Raw genomic sequence first — 21695 nt, 5'->3', positions numbered from 1 at the left:
GTTGTTGATAAAATAATATTACATTTATATAACACTTTGAGGTTTGCAGAATGCTTTATGTACTTTATCTCATTTGACTCTTACAACAACCCTATGTTGTTATTAAATGTTTCTATTATTCCCATTTTATAGAGGAGGCTAATTGATTTAGTTAGAGTTGTATAGCTAGTAAGTATCAGAGACAGGATTAGAAATCAGTTCTTCCAAACTTAAAGTCCACTGTGCCCCAGTAACATGGCCTAATTAGTCATGCCATGACTGTAATGAATTGACTTAGCAAAAAGAAGAAAGTTTACCCAGAAAATCAAGAAAATAGAAGTTGGAACAGATGGTTTGAGGATAAAATTAACCATTTGTTTTATCATCAACCGTGTGGTAAGTTCCTACTTCATGCAGACCACTATGCAAATGCTATTTAGTAATTTCTAATCTAGGTATGTTGGCTGCCTTTGAAAGTGAATATGAAAGCAGTTTTATACATAGCATTCTTAGAGTTTGAAGTTGAAATCCATGCTATACTATGCATAACTAAAAAAATTAAAATTTTTCTCACCACATTTGAAAGAAAATTGAATTAGAGCCTTATCTCTCAAGAGAATTATAATCACCATTATAACATTTGTTTACAAAATGTAGTACTCAGTTATTTACACAATGCTTTGCTAAACTCTGAGGTAAATAGAAATAGAACAAGAATTAGCTTTATAAGAAGTAAATTGGGTTAATTTAATATAATTTGGCTTACAAATTAATCTTACTTAGCTTGCATTAGAACTCTTTTCAACCACATCTTCCCCTAGGCAAAGCAGTGTTTTAATTCATGGGAATCAGTTAATGATCTATTCGTAATAAAATCTTAGAAAATAATACATTTTACCAGTGTATACATAGCCAAATTAAAGACATTGTTAATAATTAGATTATAATTTCCTAGAAGGAAGAGACTCTTAAAAAAAACCCCTCTGCTTCCTTAGTACCTAATATAGCACATTGTGTATAGAATAGATGCTTAATAAAAGTTTGAATGAAACAAATGATTGTCCTAGTCTGGAATTCCATCTCAATGAGTTTTGTGAAGAAGAAAAAGTCTGATTTCATCTAACTCTGTTGTAAAATATTCAAGATCTGTTCTAACATTTATTGTAAACTCAAAAAAAAATTATAAAGCCCACTCATCTTATTGGCATTTTACAGAAATACTTTATTTCGCCAAAATTTTAAAAGTGATATACTTAAGATTGCAGCCTCAGATAATAAAAACTTTTAATGGGATGGCAACCAATTTACCAAAGTGTAATAGTTAGTAAATTACACTGTAATTTTTGATGATGTTATATTTAGGGAGTCTAGCTGATGATCAGAAGAAAGGTGGAAAGGCAGACTGGTAGAAAAGTTGTCATATAAAGTAAAAAAAAAATGGCATGTAAGTAAATTCCCTAAATTAATTTGCTACTTGATCTTTATAAATGACACAGATCAGTTATGTCTTAAATAATTAAACCAAAGAATGATGCAGGATTGTGTTTGGGGCTTTTTGTTCATGTAAATGAATTTCAGGAGAGCTGACTTCTCAATATATTGGTAATCATGATTTTCATCTTTCTAGTTGTTAGAGATAACAGACTTTTCACACGAAGCAGAATAAGGAACTATCAATAAATTACTAGACTTAGAGTAAATATTGTTCATTGTTAAAGCATTCAGTAGAATATTAGTAGTTAAATGACAGAAGATGAGTTTAGAAGGGAAGAAGTACCAGCCAGTGGGAAAGGTAAGTTATAAAATGTTGGTGGTTTGTTTCTTTGTAAAGAGAGAAAGAACACCCTGTCTAACTGACTCAAAATCATTTGGTTTAAGTAGATGGATAATGGTCTTTAGTAGATGATTAACTGTTCTAACTGTAAAATTATGTTGCTATGTTTCCTGTATTCCAAGTAGCAAAAATGAATAGCAATTAGAAAACCACCATAGAGTTATCCCAAGTGATTGTGAAAAACCAGTGGTTGTTAGACTGAAATAAAATTCTTCTGAATTGGTAAATTATTTGAAGCATAACACTCCAGTCATGATTCACTTTTTTTTGTTTTTACGGCTATGTGTTGTTATCCATTCTGATTACCTGGTTTGTCTCAGCCAGAATATTTGGAAGACTTTCCTTTAAGCTAAGTACTTTTTGAATATTCTGTCAGGTGAATTAGTACAGCCAGGAGACTGAATTGTCCTAATTTGGTCTTGTTATTGCTATTTTATGTAAAGATCCATTTCAGAACTAAAATAAGCCAGCCATTAATGCTTGTGATAACTGCAGAAATCTGAGGGGATTTATTAAAGTCTTTTTTATGTTTGTCTGTAAGAAAGGGCCTAACATAGGACTTTGCATGGATACTGTCATTGAAAAGCTGAGTAATGCATGCTTGTGTTTACACCATTTGGTAAGGATGTGCCCCCATCCCTGTATCTCTCTAGTCTGAATTTCCTGTTTCCTTTTGCTTTTCTCTGTCAGTTTTCCTGACTCTGTTTTCCTGTTGTTTTTGTTCATTGCACAGTCCAAATAAACGACTCTCCAGTAAGAAGGTAGCAAGGTAAGCAAATACTTTATTATCCATTTTAAAAGAAATGCTGTGATAAAACTCATTTTTCTTTAAAGTGCATGCTTTTTCCTTTTAAAGAAATATTTTCATTCCTCACCCCGACCACCAGAAAACTGAAGAGGACTTAAAATTTTTTAGGTTTTTTTTTTATTTTTAGTTTAATTTGGGAAAACTTGTAAAAGATATTTCTAAATACTGCCAGGTTAGACTTGAATTCATGTTTAGTTATATGTGCATACCCATTTGTGTTATAGGATTTGGTTGCATTGGAAAACTTACGTGCAAAACGCTTTATTGAGTAAAATGGTAGCAAAAACATTTACTCCCAATTTCCTTAGAATTTAACACAACAGTCTAAAGAATTGAAACTGTAGGTTTTCTACCTGTATACTAAGAACTATAGAAAATAGAATTGAAATCTTCATAATAGAATAACATGTCATTCCATTCTTAGTTCATATTAATCTCAGGATCATCTGTCCCTCTGGGACTGCTTTCTTCAATGCCACAAGGGCTGTCTCTGTCTTACCCCAAGTTTGCTTCTTGGATCCTCTAGAATGCCTCAGTAAAAAGACTTATCCAGTTTAGAATGTGGTTTTGTGGTGTTTCTTTTTACTTTGAACATCTGCCATGATCTATCATGTTTGATTTAGTTTTACTTCGTAATGAGCAAAAAGATTTACATTGATTTCTCCTTACCATAACTGTACAGCAGGGACAACGGATTTTTTAAGATTATAGTACTTTATCATTGTTTGATTGGGGCTATATATCATATTTTAATTTTAAAATAATATCATTAAGATTTTTTAAAATTAGGCCACACCTCTCTAATAACTGGAGATACCCTGGAGTTAAGCTTAGTCATAACTAACATAGAGGCAAATAATCAGTAGATTTTCATGTTGAGAGTAATTCCATTTGGATGTCAGCATTCCCTAAGACAGATAGTTGGTTTAGAATGGATTATTCATGAGATATCAAACCATTTGTTTTATTTGAATCAGTTAATGGAATGACACTAAAGAATTAAATTCTAATTTTTAAGAAGGATTTTTGAAGTGAATAGGAAACTCTTAGTTATCTGTGGGCATAAGAGACAAGAATAGTAGAAAGAATTGATATTTGAAGACCATCTGAAAACCTTATTTTGGCCATATCTTCGATCTCTTTTCTTTCCCTCTTACTCTCTACCCGTCATTCCTTTTTACCTGAACTGTTCACAGATAGTAAAATTGAAAAGAGGTGATAGTCATTTAAGTTTCTTCCTCTACCCACCCTGTGGGAAAAATGTTAGTGAACAAATAAAAGTATGGTTAGCAGGAAGGAGAAGTAACCAGGGCCCAGATGACTCATAGATTGATTAATCTGTGGGGAAACTAATTATAGTATATGATGGAGCTGGAATTCAAGCTTTGATTCCAATTTCAGCACTCTTTCCACTGTACCACACTGCCTCCCAGTTGTAGATGAAGAATAAATAAATAGTCCTTCAGTGTAGAAGACCAAAAGTACTCATTTCATATATCAAAGATCAGAGGTATATTTTTATTTTCAGGAATATTAACTTTTTCAAAAGGAAAATTGTTTGATGTAGTTTTCAGTATAGCAACTATAAAGTTAAGGTTCTTTTTCCTTTGTTTCTCTGGTCCCTAGGGACCAAAACACAAACTGGATTTAAAAAAAAAACACACACACTAAGTTTTTGTAAACTTGATAAACACCTTTATCTAAGTAAATCCTAAAGAAAAAAATTCAATTCAAGAGTAGCTCTGGACATACTTTCCTAATCTCTACTCATACTGGTAGGTCAGGGATCATTGCTCACCTGATATCTGTCCCCTCAGAGTCTAGAGGTAGCCCTATGGAGTTGGGGGGATTATTTTTCTAATGCTGTAACATATAAACTCCAAACAGTGTGCTTTCCATTATTACTTAATATCAGTCAAGCATAATTAATTAGTTTTTAGGAAAGGATGTTTTGTCAAGGTGTTATAGTATGAACTCTTAGTACAAAATATTCTTCCCCACCCCACCCCAGTCCGTGACACATTCTCTCATTAGTATATATAGGGTCCAGGAAAAAGTAAGTTTAAACTGGAGAGCACATGTGGCAAAAGACAAAGGGGGAACTCAGATCCTAGAAGTTCCCTTGCTGGCATCTTCACAATGTTCCCCTTAGGTGTAGAGTAACATTTCTACTTGGGGTCCTTAAAGAGCCTTAAATCTGCTTTTCTTTACTGAGTTCAGCTGCTGCTGTCCCAGGGATATTGCTAGGATGCCAGTGAAAAAGTCCCAAGTCCCCTGACCCTCCAAAGTTCAGAAGCTACTCCTCTAGTCAAGGGAGGAGGAGGAGAAGAGGACAAGATGTTTCTTCCTCCATCTTGCTAACAGATTCCTTCTTGTGCTTGGTTAGAGGTTTCTGCCACTAAGCTACTAGACACTTGAATCCCTTAGGTTCTAAACTTCCAAGAGAGTGCTCAACAAATCCAAATATACCTCTGTGCAACATCACTCCAGTTCATCCAATGACTTTTAAGGATATCTAAATTGATCAAGGACTTTTTTGCACTTAGTGTAATGCCTGTGATTGATTCAATCAGGCAGTAGTGTTGGTTACTTTAAATTGGATGAGGAAATTGTTGAGGTCTACTCTTTCGCTTTCACAAGGAAACTTCTCAAAAATTTACACTGTTGTAACATGGCTTATGATAATTATAAGGTTTAAAATTGGAAGGAATCTTAGACATCAACAACTTTGTTTTTTGAATAAGAAAATGAGATTTACTCTGGGGAAGTGACTTGTCCAAGCTAACAAGCTAGTAAGCATTGGAACTAAAATGCAAACCCTGGTCCTTTAACCCAGATCAATTCAGCAAGCATTTAACTCTCAGCCTACAGGCTGAATTGTTACTCTAACATAAATATCTTTAGAAAGATAAGTGTGCCTGCCATCGGAAACGTTCTATAATATCTCATGGTCTTAAACCATTGGCTCTCTGTGTACCTCCTTTTCTTTTGAGGCTGGAGACTCTGTGACATGTTTATATGATCATTCATCATAGTATTTGTTGATTGGGATGATTATTATTCCTTTTTTTTAAAGCAGCTTAGAGTATACATGAAAATAATAACTTAAAGCTAATTTTTAAGGATCAGATTAATGATGTGGCTTTTAAGAAAAAATGGCAAAATCAAGTTAATCTTCCTTTCTAGCTAGGTGCCTATAAAAAATTTTTTCTGGCTGTCTTATTTGGAATGTTTATGAAGAAATCAGATTTAGAAAATCAGCGAACTATGCCAATTACCAAAGCAAGTAATATTTACAGTTCTTTTTAAGAAGTCGTACTATATCCTATTTAAGAAATACAATAACACTTTTAGATACTTGACATATTTCAGGCAAATTAGAGTCCCTCAAAACAACCCAAGAAAGTGGGGCATTCGTTACTTTTGCAAGTCTTCACTGAGAATCCATTCTGCTCATCCACCATCATGCTTAAGTTAAGTGTCATTGAAAAGAAATGTAAGTTTGTTCAGCCATCTTCTAGGGTTGGGCATGATTTTGTAGATTCTTCTATTCACAAATCCTGCTATGAACACTTTTATACATTTCTTGTTGTTAATAACAGAATCTTTGTGCAATGATTGAGAACTGGCTGAACATATGAATGCAGTAGAATACTGTAGCAATTTAAGAAGTGATGTATGTGTAACATTCATTCAAGTCTTGAATGGAGTGATGCAGAGTGAAAAAAGAAGAGACAAAAGAATATAGATTACTACAACAAAGAAAACAGATATCTCTGAGAAGTCCTAAAGCTTCAGTCAAATATTAACAGACAGTGGGGGTACTATATTATCAAAGTTATAGGCACAAATCTTTCCTTTCCATTAATATTTTCCTTAACTGTGTTAGGGGAATATACTTTAAGTAGACTTGGGGGGGGGGGGACAGTGTTAACAAGTGTCTGTGTCCCAAAAAAGCATCAATAAATTAAAATAGAAATGTAAGACACAATCTGTGCAGTCCAAGAACTTTGCTGTCCAGTGGAGGATAAAACATGGAGATGGCAAGTGAGATGGAAAGTTATGTGTGAGGAACAGCAAGGTCACCCAGAGAGTGATATCAGAGATAGGATTTGAATCTAGCTTCTCTGAATCTAAGTGTTCTTTTTTATTGCATTACTTCTTACTCAGAATTTCTTACGACATCACACTAAAACTGAGTTAACTTTGCCTTATATATTAAAGCATCTACTTATTTGGTTTATCTCCTCAAAATTAAAAATCACACAGCCAAACTTATTTCCCATCATGACAGTGTTAAAAAACTACCATCACAAAGCTCCTTCCCAAATCCCTCTTCTAAGACAGTGAAAAACAGTGAAACCTTCCTGTTATGATAGAGTACAAATTCCTCTGTGGCAGGAAAGAAACAACTTGCTGAACTCCAAATTAAACTCATCAGAATTGTTTCTCTTTATGTCTTCATAAATTTCATTCTTGCTGACTTCCTCTACAGACTCTGGGACCTTTTGAAATCTGCTTTCCCCAAATCTAGGATGTATGTCAAATAATGCCCAGCTTTCTTCTTCTTCTTTATAACATATTCTAAGATAGAGTAGTCACTCACTCCCCAAACCCCTAAGGATGTGTGATATATGACTTAACTGTGGCCCCTGAAGAAATGATCTGCAGGAAGTTACATAGAGTGAGTAGTAACAGCTGGGATTCCAGCCAGTCAGTTATGATTCCAGTGCTTTCCCCATGTATGACACCGTATCTTACATTACATTGTCATAGCTTTGTGTGAGTAGAACTGTTTTTAGAATTGGCATCCCTACTGAGGTATAAATATCACTTTTCAAATAGGCAACTTGAAAAATATGTTAAGGATAAATTTAAATGATAAGATTGTGTACAAAGTGCCATTAGCTTAAATTAATATTTTACTAGTCTGAGAAGTAAGAGGAAAGTATTTCATAACATAAAATACATATTATTTTTTATTACACCTGAGCACAAAGTTCTTTTATCCCACCAACCTGATAGAACAAGTTGGAAGAATAAGAACTTGATATTCCAAAGGTTGCTGGAAAGGTTGTAGAGAATGATGTGTTAGGGTAAAAGTTCATTTTCTCTTTCATACAAAAAGGGTTTAGCCCTAAGGAATGTTTCATCTCTGGATAAACTGGATAAATTTTGGAAATTAACCCCTACCTGGCTTCTTCTCCATTTCCTCGTAATTATTAGGAAATACTAATGCTTAAGAAGCTACTTATTAAGCTAGGACCTATATTTTCCATCTTTCTAATGAACAAGTATTTTCTTTGGTTTGGTTTGTTATTTTCTTATTATAGACATCTCCATCAGACTGGAAACCTGACTGTAGAGGCTATGGAGGAAACTTCTCAGAATCCTATGGACTATACCGATGAGGACATTGCTGACAAGGTAATTACTCCACCTGGACCTTTGTTTTCATCAGAAGGCCAGTACCTGAGAGAAACCTGGAGTAAAACTTGAAATGTTTATGTTCGTGTAAATTAACATTTGTAACAAGCATGTTCTACTATCTCATAATTTAAAGCTTAAATACCTAATTGTGGTGAAGTACTGTGACTTTATTTTCAGTTTATCTGTCTACTTTTGTCCATTTAGCCCTTACAGATAGGTATTTATTAAATATCAAGAAAGTATAAGAAGGTATAGGAAATGATAGGGGCAGCTAGGTGGCATAGCGGATACAGCACCCAGCCTGAAGTCAGGAAGACCTGAGTTCATATCTGACCTCAGACACTTACTAGCTGTGTGACTGTGGGACAGTCACTCAATCTCTATTTGCTTCAATTCCTCATCTATAAAATGGGAACACACCGGAGAAGGAAATGACAAACTGCTCCAGTATCTTTGCCAAGAAAACCCCATGGACTAAACAAATACGGGATGATGTTTAAGATGTGCACTCATAACCCAGATTATCTTTAGGCATGCTGTCTGTGTACTTGCTGTGCATAATTTAACTTGGATGTATTCCTTCAAAGTCTCGCTGAGTTCTTGCCTTTTTCATCAAGCACCCAGCTTGTCTCTGGTCGGAAAGGGGAGTAGAGGCAAGGGGGAGCTCAGCAGGAGCAGGGAGCGGATTGGGTCAGGCCGAAGGGGAGGCATATATGGAGAGGTAGAGCCTGGAGAGGGCTTGACTCCACAAAGTGGGGCTGAGTTACAATGTCATTCATTGTCTGTGTGACTGTGGACAAGTCATTGAACTTCTTTAGGCTGGACTAGATGGTATGAGATCTTTTCTAGCTCTAAATGTCTGATACTATAAGCAGACTGACTCTTTATCAGGAGACTTCAGGCTAAGAGAACTTCTCCCCACCCTGGAGTTCTCATAGTCTCTGAGAGAGAAAAGGAGGGACAGGATGAGAACTTTTCCAGATGATCCAAGTCCAACCAGCTTACTAGCTGGGCAAGTCACTTAGCATCTCTGAGCCTCTCTTTATCTGTAAAATGGGAAGAATAATAGCATCTATTTCACAGGATTGTTGTGAGGATCCATTGAGATAGTATATGTAATGTACTTTGCCAGCCCTAAATTACTATATATAAATGTGAGCTATTTTTATTATGTTCACTGTTTAGTTTGGAGCTGTAAGCAAACTAAAGCTTGAAGTAGGTAGTTTTTCTTTGGTATCACTAAACATCCACACATGCTTGCACTCGGGCACACGTGCGTGCCCACGCACATACACATACACACACACTCACTCCCCACCATCTCCCAGGAACCCAGTACCTTCTAGCTATTTTCTGATTGCTTAGAACTTGCCACTCCTTTGCTTCACTCATGTGCCTTCCACTAGTGTCCCCTTCTCCAAAACTACCTATGCCTCCCCTCAAAATGTCCATTTTTAAGTATAGCTGATCATAGCTATTAAAAGGAAATGTGATACGGTGGAAAGAACACTAGCTTTCTTAGAGCTGGAAAGTATTCCAAAGTTCACCTAGACCGCACATGTCACACTTGGGCTATAGAGATTGTTACTATTTGAGTTGGACACCTCTCATCTATTCTAGGCCTTTCGTTTCTTCATAAAGTGAAATTCAAAGTCATGAAGTGACTTGCTCAAGATTGTATAACTAGTTAACCAGCAGAGCCAGTGTTAAAACCAGGGCTCCTCACTCCCTGTTCAGTGTCCTTTATACCACCACATTGCTGTCTCCTACAATACAATGCTGTCTTTAAAGGTAGTTATTTTTTAAAATGTAGTTTAGTACCTTTTTTAAGCACTACAAAGTATCACTATATAGTTCTGATTTTGCGTGTTACATTTTAAAAATTAAGCTTAGATAAAATGATAATATTATTCTTACATTTTATGTACTTCTCAAACCTTAATTTAAGTGGATTTTTTTCTATTCCCATTTATACGACGTTTTTTAAAAATCAAATAACTTATAATGGCTAATGAAGCTCCTTTTCATCATTGCTCTGCCCATTTCTAATAATTGTCTCATTTTTCAGTAGTGCAGTATAAGGGAAATTGTAACCATTGTGTAGGAGAGGAATATATTTGTTTCTGAAGGATAAGAGGACTGAAGCAGATCTCTTTCCTTAGCCTTGTTCTGTTTAACATTTTAAAAGGAAGAGAGAATCAGCTTATCAGATTTATAGATGACATTTCAACCATCTGAAACCTTGACAGATAGGATTAAGAATATAGCTGATATATTATGTAACAGACTTGGTATTCAAAAATATTTTGTCATCTTGGAATAGTAAATCAAAACTAACAAAATGGAATTTAGTAGGGCTAACCAATCAATCCATCAACGAGCATTTATTAATTACCTACTATATCCAGGCACTCTGCTAGATAAAAATACAATGAATGAAACAATTCCTACTCAAGAGAAAGGTAAAGTCCTTCACTTGGATTGAAGCTTCAGCTGTACAAGTTCAGATGGGGAAACTGTGGCTTAAAAGTAGTTCATATGAAAAAAGAAAAATCTAACAGAACTATTCAGAGGTAGAATGGGCTGCCCTGGGCAGTCATAGGTTACTTTTGATTAGCTAGATGTGTTGTTGAAAGGATTCTGATTCAGGTAAGGGTTGGCCCCTGGGGGGTGCTGGACCCAGCTTGAACTGGCTTGGAAGAGTTGGTTGTTAAATTACACATCAGAGCTTGATTGTTAAACTTAAAACTGTGTCATATGGTCTTTTCCTTCTTTTGGAGAGCCTCTTGTTAAATATTTTCTAGCATGCTGCTCAATGTACCAACCACCTCCTAAAGCCCCTTTCAATGCTAGATTCTCCGAAGTAGGAATTAAAATAGAGGAGGAAAGAAACATTGTATGAATCCTTTTCTAGATACAAAGTACAGATTTTCCTGCTAGTAATTTATTATTTATCAGCTGAAGTGATAACCCTTTTATAGACTGACTGTATTACATAAGGTTGGTATAAATGGACCTAAAATAAAGCAAAATTTTGTCATACAGGTCTCGCTGGAAAAATGAGAGAAGTGCAAATCAAAATAATTCTGATGTTTCATTTCACTCCCTTCAATATGGCAAAGATGACAAAAGATGGAAATGATTATTGTTGGTGGGGTTGTGAGAAGATACACTGTTGTAATACGCTGATATTACACTAGTACCACTGATACCTTGTGGCAGAGTTGTGAATTGGGCCTAGTAGGGTTGTAAATTGATCCAACCATTCTGTAAAGAAATGTGGAATTATGCTAAAAAAAAATGACTAAATATGTCCATATCCTTTGATCCAGAGATCCTTCTGGTAGAACCAGGAGATCAAAGACAGAAAAGTCTTGTATACAATAATCATCATAATAGTAATAGTAAAAATAATAATAGTTAAAATTAATATAGTACTTTGAAATTTGCAAAGCACTTTCTCATTTTATCCTTGCAACCACCCTTTGAGGTAGTTACTGTTACCTCCATTTTACAGATTAAGAAACTGAGCCTAAGAGAAGTTAATATTTATAACAGCCCTTTTTGTGGTAGAGAAGAATTGGAAACAAAATGATGCTTATCAGTTACACAAAGGAGTAGCTGAACCAATTGGGATACATTCATGTAATGCAAAAGAAACAAATATGAAGAAGCTGGAGGAGGAAAAGGTGGAGGAGGAGGTCAGAGAAGCACAAGAAAGCTTAGATGAATTAATGGAGTTAAGCTAAACCAGGAAAAAAATGCACATTGACAACAATGTAAATAGAAAAAGAAGCTACAAAAACAGGAAACTGAGTACTATGTAATTATGATGACCAAACTTGACCTGAGAGACAAAATTCACTCCCTTTACTTCATTGCTGAGATGTGAGACTGTGGACATGGAATAGAGCATATGCTGTTAGCCACGGTCTGTTTGTTGCTGAGTTTTGCTAAACAGCTTCTCTCTCCCTCTCTCTTTCTCTCTCTCTCCTTTCCTCTCTCCCTCTCTCTTCCTTTCTTTCCCTCTCTCTCCCTCTCTCTTCCTCTCCCCCCCTCGTAGTTTTTGTTAGAAAACATAGCTTATTGTGTAAAGAACAGGAGGTTATATTTGTAAATGAATGTGATATAAAAACATAAGTTATCAATAAGAATAAGATTAAAATTTTTTGTAAAGAAAATAGTGGATTGGAAGTAGGAAATGAGTCTAGCCCCAGCTCTCCAATTATTTATCTGTATGATGTTGGACATGGCACCTGGTCCCCTTTGAAACTCAGTTTTCTCATCCATAAAGTCAGAGAATTGGAATGGAATGGTTCTGTCCTTCTCTAATAGCTTGAAATAACCTATTTCATTCTCTTTTTCTTAGACTAAGAAATTTAGGAATAATAACTCATATATATATATACACACATATATATATAATACTGTAAGGTTGACAGAGTGCTTTCTTTACATAGGAAAGCTTAAAATTCTAAAAAAAAAAGATATTTTTTTCATAGCAACACTGAAATAGTAAAGAAAAAATATTATACCATTTTACAGATGAAGAAACTGAAATTAGGAGACTTGCCCATGGTCACAACATAATTACCTGGCTGCCCAGGTCCAGTGCTCTTTCTGCTTCACCATGACAATCTGTTTTCATATGCCAGTGCATGTCAAAAAATATTAATTTATAGATGAAACACATTAATTCTTATGAAATTAGCATTTTAAAGCTTTTTAATACAAAAAGATAGCCATGGAAAATCTAGGAATGATCATATAGTTATAATAATAATAGTAATAACATTTCATGTTTATGTAGCACTTATTTGTAAAGCACTTTTTTTATAATAACCCTGTGAAGTAAATAGTGGAAGAGTGCCATTTTATAAATGAGGTAACTTGAGGAAGTTCAGAGGAGTGCAGTGGTTTGCCTTTGGTCATATGGTTATTAAAGGGTAGAGCTCAGACTGGAACCCAGGTCTTCTGAGTCCAAGTCAGGGCATTTTCACCAATACCATGCTGCTTATTTAATAAAGCCAAGGGTGAGCTGCACCCAGCTTATGCCAGCTCTTCAACTGATCATTAAATTTTTAGTGTGAATATTTCCACTTTGGAAACCAGTAAATATTACAAATTAGGGATTGAATTCTTGTTCTGTTGATTGTCTAGATCTAAGAAGGTGATGGAGAAAATAATAATGTAGATTAAACTTAAAATTGTATCATAAACACATTTTTCCCCAGGAGAGCCAGTTGTTAAACTCTTACCAACAAATCACTAACTGAAGCTCATGCTGCAAGTATACAATATATAATATGCATTACCACAGAATTTGGGTATTTAACAGAGCTCTTGAATTAAAATGTGAAGCTAGCACAAATGATTAGCATAGTGCATACACTCTGAAAAAAAAATGGAGTTGATGCAAATATAGAGCAAGAATCATCCATCCTTCCAGATAAATGGTGAAAGGATAGGAACTGATGATTTTTCAAAAGAAATCCAAGCTCTCAACATATGGAAAACTGTTTTAAATTACTAATAAGAGAAATACATTTTTTTTGTTTTTACATCATAGTATTTTTTGATATAGTAGTTAAGGCCCCGTCAACTTTTAAAAAATATATATCTATTGATATATTTTGTTTTTATATTACCTAAATTACTCCCTTCAATTCCTTCCCCTCTCCTAAATCCCCTTTCAGAGAGCCATCCCTTATAAGAAAAAGTTTTTTAAGTAAAGGAAGAGAAAAGAAATCAGCAAAACCAATAACCACATTGAAAAGTCTGACATTGTATATAGTGTTCCACACTCCCATCTAACCCCTAAATCCCACCTTTGCAAAGAAGTAGATAGAATTATCTTCTCATATCTGTTTTTAAGGACTAAACTTCCTCATTATAATTTTCACAGATTCAGCTTTGATTCTTTTATAGTTGTTCTTTCCATTTACATTATTGTAGAAATTGTGTATTGTTTTCCCTGCTGTCCTTCACTTTGCATCAGTTCATATAGCTATTTCTAAGCTTCTCTGTATTCATCACTTTCTGTCAATTCTTATAGCACAGTAATATTCCATTACATTCACGTCACACAATTTGTTTAGCCATTCCCCAGTTAATAGGCTTCTGTTATCCAGTTCTTTGCTATACAAAAAGTGCTGCTATAAATATTTTGATATATATGGAGCCTTTATTTTTGTTAATCACCTACTTGGGTATGTGCCTAGCACTGAAATTTCTGGGTCAAAATATATGAACATTTTAGTCATTATCTTTGCACAATTCCAAATTGCTTTCCAAAATGATTGTACCAATTCACACCCCCACCAGCAATGTATTAGTGTGTCTGTCTTTCCATAACCACTCTGACACCGACTGTTCCCTTCATTTATTCATTTTGTCAGTTTGCTGGGTGTGAGATGAAGCCTCAGGGTTGTTTTGATTTGCATTTCTTTTCTTACTAGTGATTTGTAACATTCATTCATTCATATGGCTGTTAATTTACAATTCTTTTGAGAACTTTTTAAAAATTTCATTTGATCATTTAACTATTGGGGAATAGTTTTTGATTTTATATATATATATATGTATGTATATATATATATATTTCTTTTTATTTGTCTATATGTATTAGATAAAAAACCCTTATCATTTGATATGGAGATTTTTATTTCATAGGCAACCACTCCCCTTCTTAGCATTAATTTTATTTGTGCAAAAGCTTTTCAATTTCATTTAATCAAGATTATCCATTTTATCATTTATAATTAACTCTATTTATTGATTGGTTAGGAACTTAACCCTCTGTCAGAAATGCAATTTAAATCAACTCTGAAATTATATTTCATACTCATTAAATTTGAAAAGTTGACAAAAGTCAAAAATAGTAAAATCTAATGGCTATGAGAAAATAGGCACACTAGTATACTATTAATAGAACTGTGACATGGTCCAACCATTCTGGAAAACAATTTTGAATTTTGCAAAAAAAAAGTAGCTAGACTTTTTTATACCCTTTGAACCAATGATCCCACTACTGGGCATATCCCTCAAGAAAATAGAAGACAGGGGCAGCTAGGTGATGCAGTGGATAGAGCACCGGCCCTGGATTCAGGAGGACCTGAGTTCAAATTGGCCTCAGACCAAACACTTGACACTTACACTTGACCCCAATTGCCTAAAAAAGACAAAAAAAAAAACAAGAAACTAGGAGACAGAACCTACATATGGCAGAATATCTGTAGAAGGACTTTTCATCTGTAGCAAAAAACTGGAAATAAACTGGGTGCCCATTGTTTAGAAATGGCTGAACAAATTATTGCATCTGCATGGAATAGAATGCTGTTGTACTATAAAAAGTGGTAAGTTTGAGAAATTCAGAGAAACACAGGAAGACTTATATGAACTAATACCAAGTGAAGTAGCAGAATCAAGACATTGTACACAGTGATTACAGTAACACCAATAAGAGCAACACTTGTGGGCAATCTAACTCAAATTAATTGCAATGGCTGGGCTTGGTCCTGGAAAATAGAATCCCAGAGCCAACATGCTTCCCCCTTACTGGACAGCAAGAGGCCCACAAGAGCAGAATGTTAGGCGTGCTGTCAGGTGTCATTTTGATCCTTGCTGTTTAACTCATTTCTTTTATAAATGGGAGTGAAAGGATGTATATATATTGGGAAGTGACTGTGGTGGGAAAAGTAAAAGGCATTGCTAAAATTTTAAAACACAGAATGGAGGAGAAAGAACTTGGAAATTCTTTTGTTAAAATTGTATTTATTTTTCACATTCATTTTTTTAAATTTTGAATTCCATATTCTGTCCCTCTCTCCAGCCCCTCCCCCACCCATTAAAAAGGCAAGCAGTATGATATCAATTATACGTGGAATTCAAAAATTCTGTTATACAACAAGAAAAATCATAGAGCATAGCTGATAGATCAAGTTGTGTCAGATACTGAAAAGAGTTATTGTTGTGGGAACTTGCATTGATGGCAAAGGGATTGGATACTTCAGTTTTACTCAAATGGACTGTGGAGGTGGGTACTTTGTACTCTGTTTTTCTAAAAAGCTGTGTTGTGAATAGGCTCGGTTTTACTTTTCGCCTCACATCAGTCCTGTGCCTCTTATTGCAAAGGTCATCTTCTTGGAGAAGAGAGTGACGGAATTAGAGAAGGACACAGCAGCGAACGGAGAACAACACAGCCGGTTAAAACAAGAAAATCTGCAGTTAGTGCACAGGTGAGCCTGCTTTGACTTTATGGAAGGGAGCTATAGAATTGGTAGCAGTAAGAAGGCAGATTTCACTGTGCAATTATAAAAATGTCCAGGCTAGTCCTGGCACCAACCTGGGAAAGACCCCATTTTTACACTCCCTTCATGTCTAAGCGCAGACTTTGAGAGATACGAAGAACTCTTTCTAGGGTTGCTTCATTCTTTATGGAGCATTTTAATATAAGAAAGTCTTGTGAATTGAGAAAAGCCTCCTCAAAGTGAAACAAGCATGTCCATTATCACCACTGTTATTCAATATTGTACTTGAAATGTTAGCTTTAGCAATAAGAGGTGAAAAAGAAACTGAAGGAATTAGAATAGGCAAAGAAGAAACAAAGTTATCACTCTTTGCAGATGATATGATGGTATATATAGAGAATCCTAGAGAATCAAGTGAAAAACTACTGGGAATAATAAGCAACTTTAGCAAAGTTGCAGGATGTAAAATAAATCCACACAAACCATCGGCATTTCTATATTACCAACAAAACCCAATAGCAAGAAATAGAGAAATTTCATTTAAAGTTACCATAGACATTATAAAATATTTGGGAGTCTTCCTGCCAAGACAAACCCAGGAACTGTACGAACACAATTGCAAAACATTTTTCCCACAAATAAAATCAGAGGTAAATAATTGGAAAAATACCAGTTGCTCATGGGTAGGCTGAGCTAAAATAATAAAAATGACAATTCTGCCTAAATTAATTTACTTATTCAATGCCATACCAATCAAACTGCCAAAAAATTTATTTTATATAGCTAGAAAAAATAATAACAAAATTCATCTGGAAGAACAAAAGGTCTAGAATGTCAAGGGAATTAAGGAAAGAAATGCAAGGGAAGGTGGCCTAGCTATACCAGACCTTAAATTATATTGTATAGCAGCAATCATCAAAACTACTTGGTACTGGCTGAGAAATAGAGTGGTGGATCTGTGGAATAGGTTAGGTACACAAGACACAGTAGTCAATGACTATAGTAATCTACTGTTTGATAAACTCAAAGACTCCAGCTTCTGGGATAAGAACTCACTATTTAACAACAACTTCTGGGAAAACTGGAAAACAGTATAGGAGAAAAGCCCCCCCAAAGGGCTATAGATTATGAGAAGATGGAATAAGCTTGATCAGTCAATATCTTTTGAGCTATCTAGGTCTGCAACTTTCAGCAAATAGTATAGAGCTATTGCGATTATCTTGTTCAGTCTCTTCATTTTCCAGATGAAGGAACTAAGGTCCAAATGTTGCAGTTTGGGGTGCTGGGAACCCCAAAATGCAAATGTGAAGGGGTTCTGCCTCTAAAGAATTTGACCACTCAAGCCTTCTTTCAGTCAGAGTAGTGAGGTTTTATTATAACACCAGTTAGGCTGGCAAGATTCCTAGTAAATCTGCAGTGTTGTGTCACCAATAGAAGCTGGCAAGATTCTTAGAATCTGTGCAATTTAATGGGGGTAAGATTGGTACTTACATATAAGAAAAGACTGGGAGAAGATCTGGATGAGATTAAGGAGAGACAGATAGCCGGGGTGGGCCAGGTGCAAACAATGAAAGGAGTTAAGTGGTTGGAGAGCCACAGTGAAAGGGCAGTTAAAAGGATTATTGAGTATCTAGGTGGACTGGGATAGACTGGATGCCTCAGGTAAAATGCCAGGGACTAGGTTGTGTGTGGAAAAATTTAGGAGCTAGGTTGCTTTCAAAGACCTGGTCTTTTTCCTTTAGGGGTTCAGGTCCCATAACCCTGTAACAAAGAGATGAAGCCTAGATCTAGTGTAAGTGAGAAGTATAGTGTATACAAGTATGTATAATAGGGGGCAGTACATGGGGAGTTTTGTATGAATGGTACAGACAGAAAATACTGTGAGCATAGTATAAATATAAGACAGGCAATCATTTCTGGGTGGGGTCATCCTGAAAAGTTTCATAGAAACTCCTTGAGGGCAGGAGTTCTCTTACTTTTTGTCTCTGTATCCCCAACACCTAACACAATGACTGGCACATAATAAACACTCCTAAAATGCTTACCATTTGATTGGCTTCTCTGGAGCCTTAAGGAATGGCTAGGATTTCAATAGGCAGAGATTCTGGGGAAGATATTCTTTTTTTTTTTTTAAGGCAATTGGGGTTAAGTGACTTGCCTACGGTCACACAGCTAGTACGTGTCAAGTGTCTGAGGCTGGATTTGAACTCAGGTCCTCCTGACTTCAGGGCCGGTACTCTATCCACTGTGCCACCTAGCTTCCCCTTGGGGAAGATATTCTTGGTGGGTCCATCCATCTCCATGTCTTTGATTATGTGAAGTATAAAGTTTGCATAAGCGACAGCAAGTAGAGTAGATTTGCCAGGCTGAAGATTCATGTGAGAAAGTAAAAGGTGATAAAGCCAAGGCTACATTGTAGAGGACCTCAAACACCAGGCTAAAGAATTTAGACTCCATGTCTTTTTTTATTATTATTAATTTATTTTAGTTTTCAACAATTGCTTCCATAGGCTTTTGAGTTTTAAATTTTCTCCCCTTCCCCCTCCCCAAGACAGCATGCAATCCTATGTAAGCTCTACATATACATTCCTATTAAACATATTTTCACATTAGTCATGTTGTAAAGAAGTAGAACCAATAGGAGGGACCACAAAAAAGAGGAATCAAAATAAAACAGAAGGAAAAAAAAGAGCAAATAGTATGTTTTGATCTGCAACTCTGTAATTCTTTCTCTGGATGTGGATAGCATTTTCCATCATGAGACTTTTGGAGATTAGACTCCATGTCTTAAGCAGTAGAGAGACATTGGAGTGATATTATGAAGGCAATGTCTTAGAGAAAATATCTTGCCAATATCTTGGTCTGAGGAGAAATTGGAAACTGGGGAGATCAGATAGCTCATGACAGCAGTCCAGGCGTGAGACTAGCTCTTAACAACACTTTAAACTGTAGCTGATGATAGCCCCAACTGGAAGATGTATTTTCTTACCCATTAATGTACCCCATAACTATTTCTGGCACCCCATCAATACAGAATTCCTGTATAGAGTCCTGGCATGAATGGTTTGAATTTATGACCTTATTACTACTTAGAAATTGCCATTCTTAATGAGGAAAAAGTATTAATTTCATATGAAAAATTATAGCATGGAATCATTGAATAAAATTCAGAAAAATAAAACTTTGAATATGTCAAGAAAAACTTCAAGTAGTAGAAATGGTTAGTATCATTGACAGATTGGAGAGCTATATAAGGAGAATAGTGGAGACACCATTATTAAGGTAGGTCAGATTTTAGGGTAAGTTGTAATGGTCTATATGAGTCAAAAGACTTGTTTACTTTCTTTATTGCTTTAATATATGAGTCCATATGTTAGATGGGTTCTGTCTTAAGCAACCCTGATGTATAAAAATCTTTCTTTACCTTTATATTTATGTAGAGGGGACCTCCTCTAGAGCCTCCCTCCCCAACTCATGCTCACAATTTGGGTTCCTAGGAGGGAGAACTGCTACCTCAGGTTCTAGGGGTAGCCTGGTGGTCTACACTCCCAAAATTATAGCTCATTAGTCCCCACTAATGAGCTTTCTCTTTAATAGCCAGTAAACACAATTAGCTCAAAGCGGTACCATTTGATACTAAAATGGCATAGTAAGACTATTAGCTACAAAACATTGTCCTCCACAAACCTGAGGTGCACTATTTAACAAATACACACAGTTTAAGTGAAAGAGTGGGAACAAATCTAGGAGTACAGTAGTAGTGAGGTACACATATAGGAGACATGTGTAACCAAGGTATCCCACACCTGGGACCCCAATGTCCTTTCTTTTCTTGTGGTGTCCTCTTCCTCCTCTTAGAGCTCTGTCTTTATTGGATAGGTCACTCATCTGAGTTCCCTGGGCCTACTTCTTTCTGCAGTTTAACTCTCAACTCCCTGGGTTAATTCTTCCATCAAAGCATAATTGGCTCTTTTCTCTGCTGCCAAAGGTTACACTTCTTGCCTTGAGTGCTGCCTCTTTGTTTCTCTCTCCCTAGAGAGTGTAGGTTTCTGTTTCTCTATACTCTCCACTGGTCATAGCATCTCTTACTAGACAAGTAGTTCAGCTGCAAGATTCTATGGCTGATATGGGTTTGGGAGAGGAGAGAAAATCCTTTGCCCTCTACCCCTACTCTTCCACTTCTCTGTGGTAGAGGCACAAAGATCGTACCTGCACAAAGCTGCTCCCTGTCTCAAATTTCTCACATGAATAGTAAGTGGCAAACCTAGAACTCTGACCTTTCCCATATCAAGATAAGATGCTACCATCCAGTGCTTTCTCTAGCACCTGTCTATTTGAGACAAAACCCTCTCCACTTTCTACCCCTCTCCCCCAGCCTTCTTCAGCAGAGGTACCCATCTTGTCCATCAGATTGCCCCCACTGTCATCCACATTCTTTCTCTTCATTCTCTATTGGCACTTTCCCTTCTGCCTACAAACACATCCATGTGTCCACAATCCTTACCAAACCCTCCCCTGATTCTACAGTCCTTGCTAGTTGTTGTCCTGTATCTCTCATCCCTTAGCCAAACTTCCTAAGAGAGCCATCTCTACAAGGGGCTTCCACTTCCTCTCCTCTCACTGCTAAACTCTTTGCAATCTGGCCTCCAGTCTCAGCATTCACCTGGAACTGCCCTCTCCAAAGCTGCCAATGATGTAATTGCCAAATCTATTCGCATTTTCTCATTCCTTATCCTTCTTGAATTCTCTGTAGCATTTGACCCTGTTAATCATCTTCTTCTCCTGAATCCTCTGTTCTCTCTAGATTTTCATGATATTGCTCTCTTTTAGTTCTCCTGTCTGACCACTCCTCTGATCACTCCTTTCCTTTGTTGATTCTTCATCCATATCACATCCAGTGATATGTGTCCCCCAAGGCTCTGTCCTGAATCCTTTTCACTTTTCTCTTTTCCTTCTGTATTATTTCATTAAGTGATTTCATCAGTTCTGATAGGCACAGTTATTATCTCTATATATCTGGCCCTAGCCAATCTATCTATCTATCTATCTATCTATCTATCTATCTATATCTATATCTATCTATCCATCTATCTATCTATCTATAGATATATATAGATATAGATATAGATAGATATAGATAGATATACCTGTGTCCTGAGCGATAGTTTTGCCAATTGGATATTTCCTAGGTATTTCAAATTTAACATGTCTAAAACAGAATTATTTTTCCCTTCTTCCCCACTTCTCTGTAACTGGAGATGGCATTTCCATTCTCCCAAGCTCACAATCTGGGTTTCTTCCCTAACTCCTCACTCTCATTCACCTTACATCTAATCAATTGCCAAACCCTGTTATTTCTACCTTAATGATGTCTCTTGTATGCATCACCTTCTCT

At 35.9% G+C, this 21695-nt stretch overlaps 1 protein-coding gene across 1 annotated transcript in view; it reads left to right on the top strand.

Moving 5' to 3' along the window:
• RAB11FIP3 (RAB11 family interacting protein 3) overlaps positions 1 to 21695 on the top strand; it is a 169890-nt gene that overhangs the window by 126690 nt on the left and 21505 nt on the right. The window contains exons 6-8 of the mRNA XM_027863011.1: positions 2547 to 2582; positions 7955 to 8048; positions 16185 to 16288. Coding sequence (XP_027718812.1) covers positions 2547 to 2582; positions 7955 to 8048; positions 16185 to 16288 — 234 coding nt within the window. The remainder of the gene's footprint in view (positions 1 to 2546; positions 2583 to 7954; positions 8049 to 16184; positions 16289 to 21695) is intronic.

The sequence above is a fragment of the Vombatus ursinus genome, unplaced genomic scaffold, assembly GCF_900497805.2.
Source record: "Vombatus ursinus unplaced genomic scaffold, bare-nosed wombat genome assembly UNPS02014770.1, whole genome shotgun sequence".
In the NCBI taxonomy this organism is placed as follows: domain Eukaryota; kingdom Metazoa; phylum Chordata; class Mammalia; order Diprotodontia; family Vombatidae; genus Vombatus; species Vombatus ursinus.
The sequence above is the reverse complement of the archived record's forward strand: the minus strand, read 5'-3'. Positions and strand labels throughout refer to the sequence as shown.